Below are 11,937 nucleotides of genomic sequence, written 5' to 3' on the forward strand. Positions count from 1 at the left end.
TGTTCTGATTGTAAATAGTCATTTATTTCCTCATCATTATATTTTCTTCTAATCTGCTGTTGATTTTTGTTTTTCATAACTAGTCAGTGGTTTGATTGCATTCAGATACTTCTTTATTACATCTGTAACCTTTTATTTACCCTTTGTAAATACATTGTCAGTTTTATTTTTGTAATCTTCCTCGGTGTTTGACACGTTCAGAGCCTTCTGTCTCTCTGAAGAAAATATTAATGATCTATAGTAACGAGTATTCTGAGTGGCCTCATCTTTCCTCCATCCTCTCCAGCGCCCACCATTATATTGAAGTCATTGAGTGTGAATGTATACATTGGCCTTAGTAGAGGAACTGATGAATTTTTTCCATAGAATTTTTCTGAGTCTTCATTCTTGGTAGCAGATATTGGTGCTTAAACAACAATTATCTTCATGGTGTCCTTTTTGCTCATGTTCATAAGGAGCACTGCAAGAGCATGGGATAAATCATGTTTCTAACTTTCCCCAAGGTGAAACTTACTTTTCAAACTCCTTTATTTACTTTTCCAAGGAGAATCCTTGAGCCATTTTTCCATTTAGTCACAACTGGATTTCAGTTTTTGGTTCCATTTGTGGTAAGAATATTATTGGTGGTTCAATTCAGTTCCCATAGTAGTCAACTCTTTGGTAAATGGACAAAGACCCCACATTTAAAGTATTAAAAGTCAAGTTAGTGTTCATGAATAACTCAAAAGTTCTAATTCTTTACATCATCTGTCCCTGTTTCTGTCATTTCACCACAATTACTGTGAAAACAGAAAGAAGCTTGAAATTTCTGTGGTTTTTAAAAATCTAACTGGTTTCTAGGAAGCCATCATGAAGAAAAGTGTATCATTATCTGGTGCATTCAAAACTTGATCCACTCCCAAAATACAGATAAATCAATATCATCCCCTGCCCTAGCTCTACTCTTTCTGTTCATGAATGGCAGAATAGAATCCTCTTCCTTAATTCCTAAAACAGTGGATTTCACTTTAAATTTTACTTTGCTTGTCTTAGGCTTAGATGAGTCCCATATTAAAAAGAAAAGGTATCAGTAAGACTAAAAGAAATCAATGAAAAGTATTTAGGATAAATAGCATGTGTAGGAATGTGGAGTGGAAGACAATGTCAATCAAATAAGGAGGAAAAATCACACACATATATAGATAGAGAAGGGGGAAAGAGAGAGAAGGTAGAAGGGAGAGGGAGGGAAGGAGGAAGAATAAAATCTATACTAGAATATTTGAGGGAGAAATGGAAAGAGATTTTGCTTGCTACTGGGTGGAATTAAAATTTTTTGTGAAAAAAAATGATTTGTCCCTGAACTGTTATATACTTGAAGGTGTTTGTTGTGACCAACAAGGAAAACTATCATTATGTCCTATACAAATAGGCGAGGGAGGTCAAAGATCCTGGAAAATATGAAGTATGAATTTGATTAAGGGAGGTATATGCAGTTGTGGGATGGACTTGAAGGCCGCATGTAGTCGTTTCTAACAAATATAAGAAAATGAATCTTTGAAATGCTGTTAGTAGTATTAAATAAGGACAACTAGGTGGCACAGTGGATAGGGCACTGGACTTGGCATCTGGAAAACTCATGTCCATGAGTTCAAATCCGGCTTCAGACTTCTGCTAGCTCTGTGACCCTGGGAAAATCATTTAACCCTGTTTGCCCCAGTTTCTTATTTGTAAAAGTGAGCTGAGAAAGGAAATGGCAAAGCAGTCCAGTATCTTTCCCAAGAAAATGCCAGAATTGGTGCCAGGAAGATATGGACATGACTGAACAACAACATAATAGATAAAGTATTCCTTCAAACAGGAGGGGAAATGATTCATTTATATATTATATGACTTCCAAGTAACTTATGCCAAATATGTAATAATGTAATATTCTTTCAATATATGGAAGGGTACGTACACCTGGAATCGCTTCCAAAAAAAAAAAGATGTCTTTTAATTCAATTAAAAGATGTCTTTCCCCCATTGCTATTTGTTCTATTCGTTATGGAAGTCACTCATTGCTTACTCTCATCGCCTGAAAAACTGACAGCCAAAAATGACCAGCTCCTCCAAAGTGTGAGGATTCTCTTGCTTCTGTTCAGTGGACTAGATCCTATCGCTAATCAAACATTTATGGAAGATGAGTTTCTTCTTGCAGTTTACTAGATTAGACTCTGAGCGCCGCTGTCGGCCAATGCCGAGAGAGAAAGAACTGGAGCCGGTCTACTGCAGGGTAATTTCCTTCAGAGCCATACAAGATCACATCACACAGAATACCCGGCACTTATTTAGAATCGCTGCTCCACTGATCCTGTCCCAGACCTCCAGGATTCACCAAAAACATAGATTAAGCTCACTGCATACTCTTCCTGGAGTACTCTTAACAACCGAAGGAGATATACAAGGCGAATTCTCGGGACCAAGCCTTAATCTTGCCACAGGAAGCCAAAGATATGGGAAGGAACGCATTACACAGGGATCAGGTTCTGAGATGGCAAGTACTATATCCTTTCTTCGCTTCTTTGTTCTGCCGGGCACTTTCTGAGCACATCAGCTACTCTATCCCTGAGGAAATGGAGAAAGGATCGGTGGTGGGGAATCTCGCTAAGGATCTGGGGCTGGATGTGCGGGATTTGCCGGCTCGGAAGCTGCGAGTTAATGGAAAGAAGCAGCATTTTGCCGTAAGCACTGAGAGTGGGGAATTGCTTATAAGCGACAGAATAGACAGGGAGCATTTGTGCGGGAAGAAGTCTGTGTGTGCCCTGACGTTAGAAACTGTAACTGAAAATCCCTTAAATGTTTTTCATGTAATCATAGTCATACAAGATATTAATGACAATCCACCTCATTTTCCTCAAAATATCATCAATTTGCAGATTAATGAATTAGCCCTTAAGGGTTCTCGATTTGGGCTAGAATCTGCTGTAGATCCAGATGTGGGTGTCAATTCCCTGCAAAATTACCAACTTAGCTCTAATGAATATTTCTCTATGGTTGTAAAGGAGAGTCCAGATGGTAGAAAATACCCAGAGTTAGTAATGGAGAAACCTCTGGACCGGGAAAAGCAGAGTTCTCATCACTTGGTTCTGGTGGCTGTGGATGGAGGCAACCCAGTTTTAAGCAGCACCGCTCAGATCATAATCAAAGTCACTGACGCGAATGATAATCCACCAGTCTTCAGTCAGGACTTCTACAAAGTCAGTCTTCGAGAGAACCTGCCCCCGGGCTCCTCAGTGCTAAGGGTGATGGCCACAGACAAGGATGAAGGAATCAATGCGGAAATCACCTATTTCTTTAAAACCACTACGGATAATGCTCTTAACATATTTCACTTGGATCATAAAAATGGAGAAATTAAAACTCAAGGGCATCTAGACTTCGAAGACATTGAGAGATATACACTGAGTGTAGGAGCAAGGGATGGGGGTGGTATGGCTGCTGAATGCAAAGTTATACTCGAAATTCTAGATGAAAATGACAACCAACCGGAAGTGACGTTTACCTCTGTGTCTAGCACCATTGCAGAGGATGCGGTTCCAGGAACCGTGATTGCTTTCTTCAAAACCGAGGATCGGGATTCTGGTGTCAATGGGGAGGTCACGTGCCACGTAGAGGAAAACGCACCTTTCAGACTAGAATCTTCTTCCAGGAACTACTACAAACTGCTGACAGATGGACCCCTGGACCGCGAGCAGACCCCACAGTATAACGTTACAATTACTGCCTCGGACAGGGGAAAGCCTCCTCTGTCCACCAGCAAAACCCTCACCCTCCACATAGCTGACGTCAATGACAATCCTCCCGTTTTCCTCCAACCTTCCTATGTTGTTTACCTCCCTGAGAACAACCCCTCTGGAGCCTCCATCACCAGGGTCTCAGCCTCTGACTCGGACCTAGAGGGGAACGGCCGAGTGTCCTATTCCATCGTCAGCAGTGACCTGGCCTCTCCACCTCTGTCCTCCTACGTATCGGTCTATAGCCACAGCGGGGCCGTCTTCGCTCAGCGCTCCTTCGACTATGAGCAGGTCCGCACCTTCGAGTTGACGCTGCAGGCCTGTGACGCTGGTTCCCCGGTCCTTTGTGCCAATGTCACCCTGCAAGTGTTCATCTTGGACCGCAATGACAACGCCCCAAACATCCTCTACCCAGCCCTGGGGCCTGACAGATCAGCACTCTTCGACATGGTCCCCCGCTCTGCGGAGCCAGGATACTTGGTCACCAAAGTGGTGGCGGTGGATGCAGACTCGGGACACAATGCCTGGTTGTCCTACCGCGTTCTGCAGGCCACGGATCCGGGACTCTTCAGCCTGGGGCTGCGCACCGGTGAGATCCGGACTGCTAGGGCTTTGGCTGAAAGAGATGCTGCCCGGCACCGCCTTCTGGTCTCTGTGCAGGATGGAGGCCAGCCCCCTCTGTCGGCCACTGTGGCTCTGCATCTGGTCTTTGCAGACAGTCTGAAAGAGGCAATGCCGGAGATGACAGATGAGCGCTCAGATACCTCCAATACCCAATCTGAGCTACAGTTTTACTTGGTAATAGCTTTGGCGTTAATCTCGATTCTGTTTCTAATCACAATCATATTTGCCATCATTCTACGCTTTCGGAGATACTCCAATCGCAAAACATTAGGTTGTTTCTCACCAGATGTCTACTCAAGGCCTACAATCCCATCCAATTATGAAGATGGAACCTTGCCTTATTCCAATCAAACATGTTTGCCTACAGAATTAGGAAAGTATGAATTCACTTTTCTTAAGCCCAATGACCAGAGTTCTGCCGAACAGAATTTCCTTTCCTATAGTCCTTTTGATGCTTTAGCAAGTGATCCTTCTGAAATTCCTAATGATTTGCAGAGCAACCCAGTTGGCTACAAAGAGGTGAGTTTTTGGACTGTTGAATATAACACTTTTTTTCCTGGATTTTTAAGTATTATTATGCCAGAAGATTTGAAAGGCACACTAGTTGTTTGTCTAATGAGATACTTTTGCTGTGTATTTGTATTAATGCTATAAGTAGCTGCTGTTCTATAATGGACTTCATGAGCCCAAAGGGTAAATCTGAGATACTCTTTGGTGTGATTTAGGTTTTGGGTAGAATATTGCTCATCATTCCCTCCCCCATTTCTAATAGCCACTATATAATTTTATTAAGCCCTAAATAACAAGACTAATTCTTGGAGTAACTGTTTCATTCAGATTTACTTTAAAAATCATTTTCAAGAGAAATTAGTTCTTTATCCCAGAAGAAGCTCATTTAGTTATACAATTTAAACTGACAAGAGATCAGCCTTTGTATGTCGATGTATATGGTAGAGCTGGGGAGTTTGACTGCTGAGGGCAGGGACCAGGTTTCCAGTTCTTCTATAGCAAAAATCTTTATGTCCTTCAAAGTAGGCTCTACATTGTGCTTAGAGGGGTGGCCACCATTTGCAAAATACAACCTACCATACAAGCAGTTCCGTTGACTCTTCCAATATGGCAGCATCTTCTTTTCTCGATTCTAGAATGATTGTACATTTCCCTTGAAGAACTTTTTCTGCTCTCTTCCCCATTACCAATCTCAGCATAAGCCAACAGTATGTTTCCTTTGCGAATTCAGCACACACTGATTTTGAAGAATGTATTCAGAAAACAAGAATAAATGAGGCCATTCATGTAGTGTTTCTAATTAGTATACTAAGTCCGTTGAAGAACACAAACCGTAGAGTTGACAATTGAAATGATCACAAAATAGCCACTTACAATCATCTCATGAAGATAAAGATATGAAGAAAACTTTAAAGTAGAGGGTTATCCAAAGGGCCCATGGTGAAAAATGCTATCCATACTTAACACTTACTAGCTGTGTGGGCAAATCACTTAACCCCAATTGCTTCACCAAAAAAAAAAAAAATGCTATCCACCTCCAGAGAGAGAGAACTGATGAATTCTGAATACAATTTAAAGTATACTTTTTTAAAAAAAAAGTTTTATTTTTCTTATTTTATTTTTTGTGTTTTCTTTTGAAACATAGCTAATAGAGAAATATTTTTCATGACTTCACACGTATAATCAATATAAAGAGGGGGGTGAAACGGAGAAAGAATAAATCAAATTTTTAAAAAATTAATGTTAAAAATTTTTACATGTCGGGGAAATATTTAAAGAAATAAATACAAATATATATATTTTTAAAAAGACGTTCAGCTTCTGAAGTCTAGGGGAATCCGGAACACCAGCGACAGATACTAAGTATGATAGGAAAAGGGCACGGGGGCGGAGGGGAAATCCTGTACTTAACTCCCAAGTTTTTGCAATAATTGGTGAGGACTCTGAGCGCCGCTGTTCACCAATGAGGGAGAGACGTGCAGGGAGAGATCGAGTCTGATTCTTCCCACGCCTACCTCACAAAGCACAAGCAGATCAGAAATCAACCTCTGGGGCTGCACGGAAAATTTGGCCACAAGCAGTTCCAGTTCTGAACTTGGCTAAGAATAACGTCCGCCCAAGAGTAGATCCGGACCGAATTTGGATAAGAGACCATAGAAGGCGGTAAATCAGGCAAGAAAAACGAAATGACTGCATTGCACAGGCAGCAGGCCAGCAGAGGGCGAATACTGTTTTGCTATCTCCTGGGGCTTCTGTGGAACACCGGGACCGGGCAGATCCATTACTCGGTGCCCGAGGAGATGGAGAAGGGCTCTTTCGTGGGCGACATCGCCAAGGACCTCGGGCTGAAGCCTTGGGAGATGTCAGAAAGAGGAGTCCGCATTGTCTCCGGAGGTAAGAAGCAACATTTCGCTCTGAATGTCAGAAGCGGCAGCTTAGTCACAGCTTTCAGAATAGACAGGGAAGAGCTTTGCCCCGGAGCCTTAAAGTGCTTTCTAAATGTGGAGATTCTCCTAGAGGACAAAGTAAAAATTTACGGGATAGAAGTAGAAGTGATTGACATTAATGATAATGCTCCACGCTTTCAGGAAGATGAAGTAGACATAGAAGTAAGTGAACAGGCAGCCCTAGGAAGGAAATTTCCTCTTCCTAACGCGTGGGATTTGGATGTAGGAATAAATGGTCTCCAGAGCTATCAACTGAGCCCGAACCATCACTTCTCTCTGCATGTGCAAAGCAAAGCCGACGGGGTCAAGTATCCAGAGCTAGTGTTGGAGAGGGCCCTGGACCGGGAGGAGGAACCTCTTCACCACCTCATCCTCACGGCCTCGGATGGGGGAGATCCTGTCCGCTCCGGTACCGCGCGAATTCGCGTGATTGCTCTCGATGCGAATGACAACGCTCCAGTGTTTACTCAGTCCGTATATAGCGTGAGTGTTCCCGAGAACGTGCCTGTGGGAACGTGGCTGCTCACAGTGAACGCCACCGACCCGGACGAGGGACTCAACGGGGAAGTGACCTATTTCTGGAACATCCACAATAAAGCCAAACAGATTTTTGAGCTGGACAGTCATTTAGGAAGAATCTCGACAGTAGGGAATCTGAACCATGAGGAATCAGGGTTCTACGAGATGGAAGTACAAGCTAAAGATAATGGGGGATTTTTTGCAAGAGCAAATGTGCTGGTGACAGTTGTGGATGTGAATGACAATGCTCCGGAAGTGACCATCACTTCTCTGACCACCTCAGTCCCTGAAGGCTCTCCCTCAGGGACCGTCATTGCCCTTTTAAATGTACGCGACCAAGACTCCGGAGATAATGGTCACGTTACTTGTTCCATCCCAAATAATTTGCCCTTTAAATTAGAAAAAAATTATGGAAATTACTACAGTTTGGTGACAAGCGTAGTCCTGGACCAGGAACAGGTTTCAGTGTACAATATCACCTTAACAGCCGCAGATCTCGGAGCTCCTCCTCTTTCCACAGACACTCACATCACCCTGCACGTGGCGGACGTCAATGACAACCCGCCTACTTTCAGTCAGACTTCGTACTCTGCTTACATCCGGGAAAATAATCGGAGAGGCGCTTCCGTTTATTCAGTGACTGCGAGTGATCCAGACAGCGAGGAGAATGCCCGAATCACTTACACTATTGCCGATGACGTGTTCCAGGGGGATCCTCTCTCTTCCTATGTCTCCGTTAATTCGGAGACTGGTGTCCTCTATGCATTGCACTCTTTTGATTATGAAAAATTCAGGGACTTGCAGCTACGAGTGACCGCTACGGACTCGGGGGAACCGCCTCTCAACAACAGTGTATCTCTGACTCTGTTCATCCTGGATCAGAATGACAACGCCCCGGAAATCCTGTATCCCATTTTCCCCACTGATGGCTCCAGAGGGGTAGAGTTGGCCCCACGCTCTGCAGAACCAGGCTACCTGGTGACCAAGGTGGTAGCAGTTGATGGAGATTCAGGCCACAATGCTTGGCTGTTCTATCACCTGCTCAAGGCCACAGAGCCTGGGCTTTTCTCGGTGGGCCTGCATAATGGTGAGATCAGGACTGCTCGGTCATTCCTCGACAAAGACGCCCTCAAGCAGAATCTTGTGGTGGCAGTCACAGACAAAGGTGAGCCACCCCTCTCTGCCACTGTCAGTGTCACAGTTGTTGTGGCAGACAGCATCCCTGAGATTCTCTCGGATCTCAGCATCATGGAGACCCCAGAGGCCACTGATAACTCAAAACTCCCATTCTACCTCGTTATCTCCGTGGCTTCAGTTTCTTGCTTATTCTTTTCCTTCATTATCACCTTACTGGCACTCAGGCTATGCAGGTGGTGGAGGTCACACCTATTGGGAGTGGATAATGACAAATTTGGAGCAGTCCCTGCCTCCCAGTTTGTGGGCACAGATGGAGTTCGAGCTTTTCTCCAATCATATTCTCATGAGATTTCCCTTACCACTGACTCTCGGAAGAGTCAACTGGTCTTTCCTCAGCCCAACTATGCAGATACACTCCTAAGTCTACAGAGCTGTGATAAAAATATACCTCTTTTGTTCTCCAGTGAGTCAGAGTTTAGTAAAGGGAATCAAAATATCATTCAGGTGAGTTCATTTCTTTGTCATTTTACCACCATGCAATATTAGTAAAATTCATTTTTATCTCTAATGAAAGTAAGTGTATACCAAAGATTGTTTAAAAGACACCTAAAACCTGGAAGCCATAGGGAAATTTCCTTGACTGTCTTTTGGAGTTCATCAAATGCAGCATGCATTCCCAATTTCTTGTGTTAAGGAGTACTTTGTTGACCATTTATTTGGTGGTGACAAGTAGTTCTCCAACCGAGTGTCCAGTAGTTGTTTTGTTGACTTTTACTTAGTTGATAGAAATCAACGCAGTTATAAGTGAAGACCATATTGATCCCGGGAGGAAATAATAATAACGACAATTATATCTTCTTTTAAGTAGTGCATTTAAGTTTCACAAAGTACTTGATATACATTATTTTATTTGAGAAAGCCAAGCTAGTTAGCATTTTAAATGTAACAATTTTCTAATGTTTCCTTTGTTTCTAGGACTTCTTGTGTTTACACTATAGATCTGTAGGAAAATACTGTTTCAGTTCAGGCCATTTCTTTCTTGGTGTGCAAATGAAGGCATCCTTTACAGTCATTGAAGTCATAATCATTTCCTCCCTGTTGTGTTTTAAAAAGCTAGCTTGAGATAATTCCTCCACTTTCTAACCCATCCATTCATGGATTCATCAAATATTTAAGTGTCCACTATGTTCAATGTCTAAAGGAAAAATTAATCAGGTTCTCTCACAAGGTAGTGCCCAACTTGGTCATTTCTTGAAGGAGAGGAAGTTAACAGAAAGGGACGGGAAGTGAGATAGAATGTGAGGAAGGGAAGGATATCCCAATTGTAGATAACATCAAGGTCAAAAACATAGAAGTGAGTAAGATCCAGATGTATTGTCTTAGAGTGAGTAGACTAGTTTGCCTGGATGATAGAGTACATGAGAGGAGTATCATGAGATTGCCTGGAGAGAGAGTCACTAAACTGTGAAGGTCTTAAGTATTTAAGAGTTCTATTGAAGGGTTTTGAGCAGAGAAATTACATGATCTTATCTTTTTCTTTTTAAAAAATATTTTATTAATGTTCTTTTTCTTTATTTTGCTGTTGCTTCCTAATCATTTCCCCCAATAGAATTTCTTTATAACAAAGAAATACAGTTAAGCAAAACACATAAAGATGTTGATCAAGTTTGAGAACATATGTCTCGTTTTGCAGTTACATTCTTGTCTCTGATTAGAGGAACCAAACTTCATTATTAGTCCTCTGAAGTCATGAATTGTCATTGTATTGATCAGGGTTCTGTCTTTCAGTGTTTTCCTTTACATTACTGTAATCAATGTTCAAATTTTTCTCCAGATTCTGCTTGCTTCGCTCTGAATTGGTTCCTACAATTCTTAAGTTTATCTCAGTTTTTCATATTTATTTTTTATAGATGATCATTTCTTTTGTAGGATTCTTAGCACACACTGATTTTTTTTAAAGTTATTACTCCTCTAGGAAACACTTATATGCCAATCTTTGAGCTAACTGATTCTCACAGCAAACCCTAAATTGAAAGACAAGGACAGGAGGAATTGGAAAGGGGGTAACTGTGACAGTCAGGTTAGACATGTTCCTCTTACAAATGGTAACCTCCTCAGAACCAGATTAGCCATATCCCCCCCCCCAAAAAAGGCAAAAGAAAAATAATGTGAGAGAAAAATATGCTTAAATCTGTAGCCTCAGTCCATCAGTTCTCTTATCTGGAGATGAATAGTATTTTACATCATGAGTCCTTTGGAGTTATGGTGGATCATTGTATTGATCCCATCAAGTCTTCTGCTACATTGCACTTTTCCATGAATTAAACTGTGTCTAATGGGGGGGGGGATTATCTTTGTAATATTATTGTTACTGTGTAGCTTGTTCTCCCAGTTCTGCTCACATTACTTTGCATCAGTTCATGTAATTTCTAGGATTTTCTGAAACCATCCCCTTCATCATTTCTTATGGTACAATAGTATTCCATCACATTCATGTTCCATAACTTGTTCAGCCATTCTACAATTGATGGGCATCTCCTCAGTTTCCAATCCTTTAAGAAAGAAAGAAAGAAAGAAAGAAAGAAGCAAGGAAGGAAGGAAGGACTAAAGAACTGCTATAAATATGTTGTACATATGAGTTCTTTTCCTTCAGTCTTCTTGGGATGTAGACCTACTAGCCATATTGCTTTGTCAAAGGATATGCATAGTTTTATAGCCCTTTGGGAAGGGTTTAAGTTGTTCTCCAGATGGCTGGATTAGCTCACAGTTCTGCCAACAGTGCATTAGAATACCTCTTTTCCCAGTCTCCTCCAGCAGGAGTCATTTTCCTTTTCTGTCACCTTAGCCAGTCAGATTACTGTGCACCTCTCGAACTTTCTACACAAAGTTTAGAGAATCTGAAATGATCAATATTTTGAAAGTGAATATGCTGACTCTGGAGAATTCACTATTCTGAGATCTCATAGAAGAAACTTCTACATAATTCCAACAGGTCATCAAAGGTTAACTCCCAGTATAGAATTCTATACCTTCAGAAGGAGAAAGGGAGAAAAAAAATTGCAACCAAATAAACTTGAAGACTGAATCAAAATGCATTTCTAAAACTAGAAGATGGAGAAAACATAGGCATCGAGGTGACTCAGAGTGCCAGGCCTGAAGCCAGAAAGACTCATTTTCGGCTGAAACTACAAGCAATTTGGGAGAACAAGGAATAGTTTACCTATCAGATTTATGGAAAAGAAAAGAATTCATGACCCAACAAGAGATAGAGAGCATTACAAAATGCAAAATGGATGATTTTGATTATGTTAAATTGAAATGTTTTTGTACCAAAAAAGCCAATGCAACAAAGATTAGGAGGGAAGCAGAAAATTGGGAGAAAATCTTAACAACTAGTGTCACTGATAAAGGTCTCATTTCTAAAATATACAGGGAACTGAGCCAAATAT

General features: G+C 41.6%; 2 protein-coding genes across 8 annotated transcripts in view; both read left to right on the forward strand.

Moving 5' to 3' along the window:
• LOC118842908 (protocadherin gamma-C5-like) overlaps nt 1-11,937 on the forward strand; it is a 169,134-nt gene that overhangs the window by 87,276 nt on the left and 69,921 nt on the right. The window contains exon 1 of one of the 7 annotated variants that reach the window (XM_036750243.1): nt 6,353-8,992. The exons of the other annotated variants lie outside the window; for them this stretch is intronic. Coding sequence (XP_036606138.1) covers nt 6,572-8,992 — 2,421 coding nt within the window. The 5' untranslated portion in view covers nt 6,353-6,571. Of the gene's footprint in view, nt 1-6,352; nt 8,993-11,937 lie in introns of those variants that run through there. 7 annotated transcript variants of the gene reach the window in all.
• On the forward strand, nt 2,213-6,478 carry LOC118841170 (protocadherin gamma-B5-like). The gene is made up of 3 exons (XM_036748564.1): nt 2,213-2,251; nt 2,460-4,895; nt 6,410-6,478. The coding sequence occupies exons 1-3, from the start codon at nt 2,213-2,215 to the stop codon at nt 6,476-6,478; spliced, it is 2,544 nt and encodes an 847-aa protein (XP_036604459.1).

This window comes from Trichosurus vulpecula, chromosome 3, assembly GCF_011100635.1.
Source record: "Trichosurus vulpecula isolate mTriVul1 chromosome 3, mTriVul1.pri, whole genome shotgun sequence".
Taxonomy (NCBI): Eukaryota; Metazoa; Chordata; class Mammalia; order Diprotodontia; family Phalangeridae; genus Trichosurus; species Trichosurus vulpecula.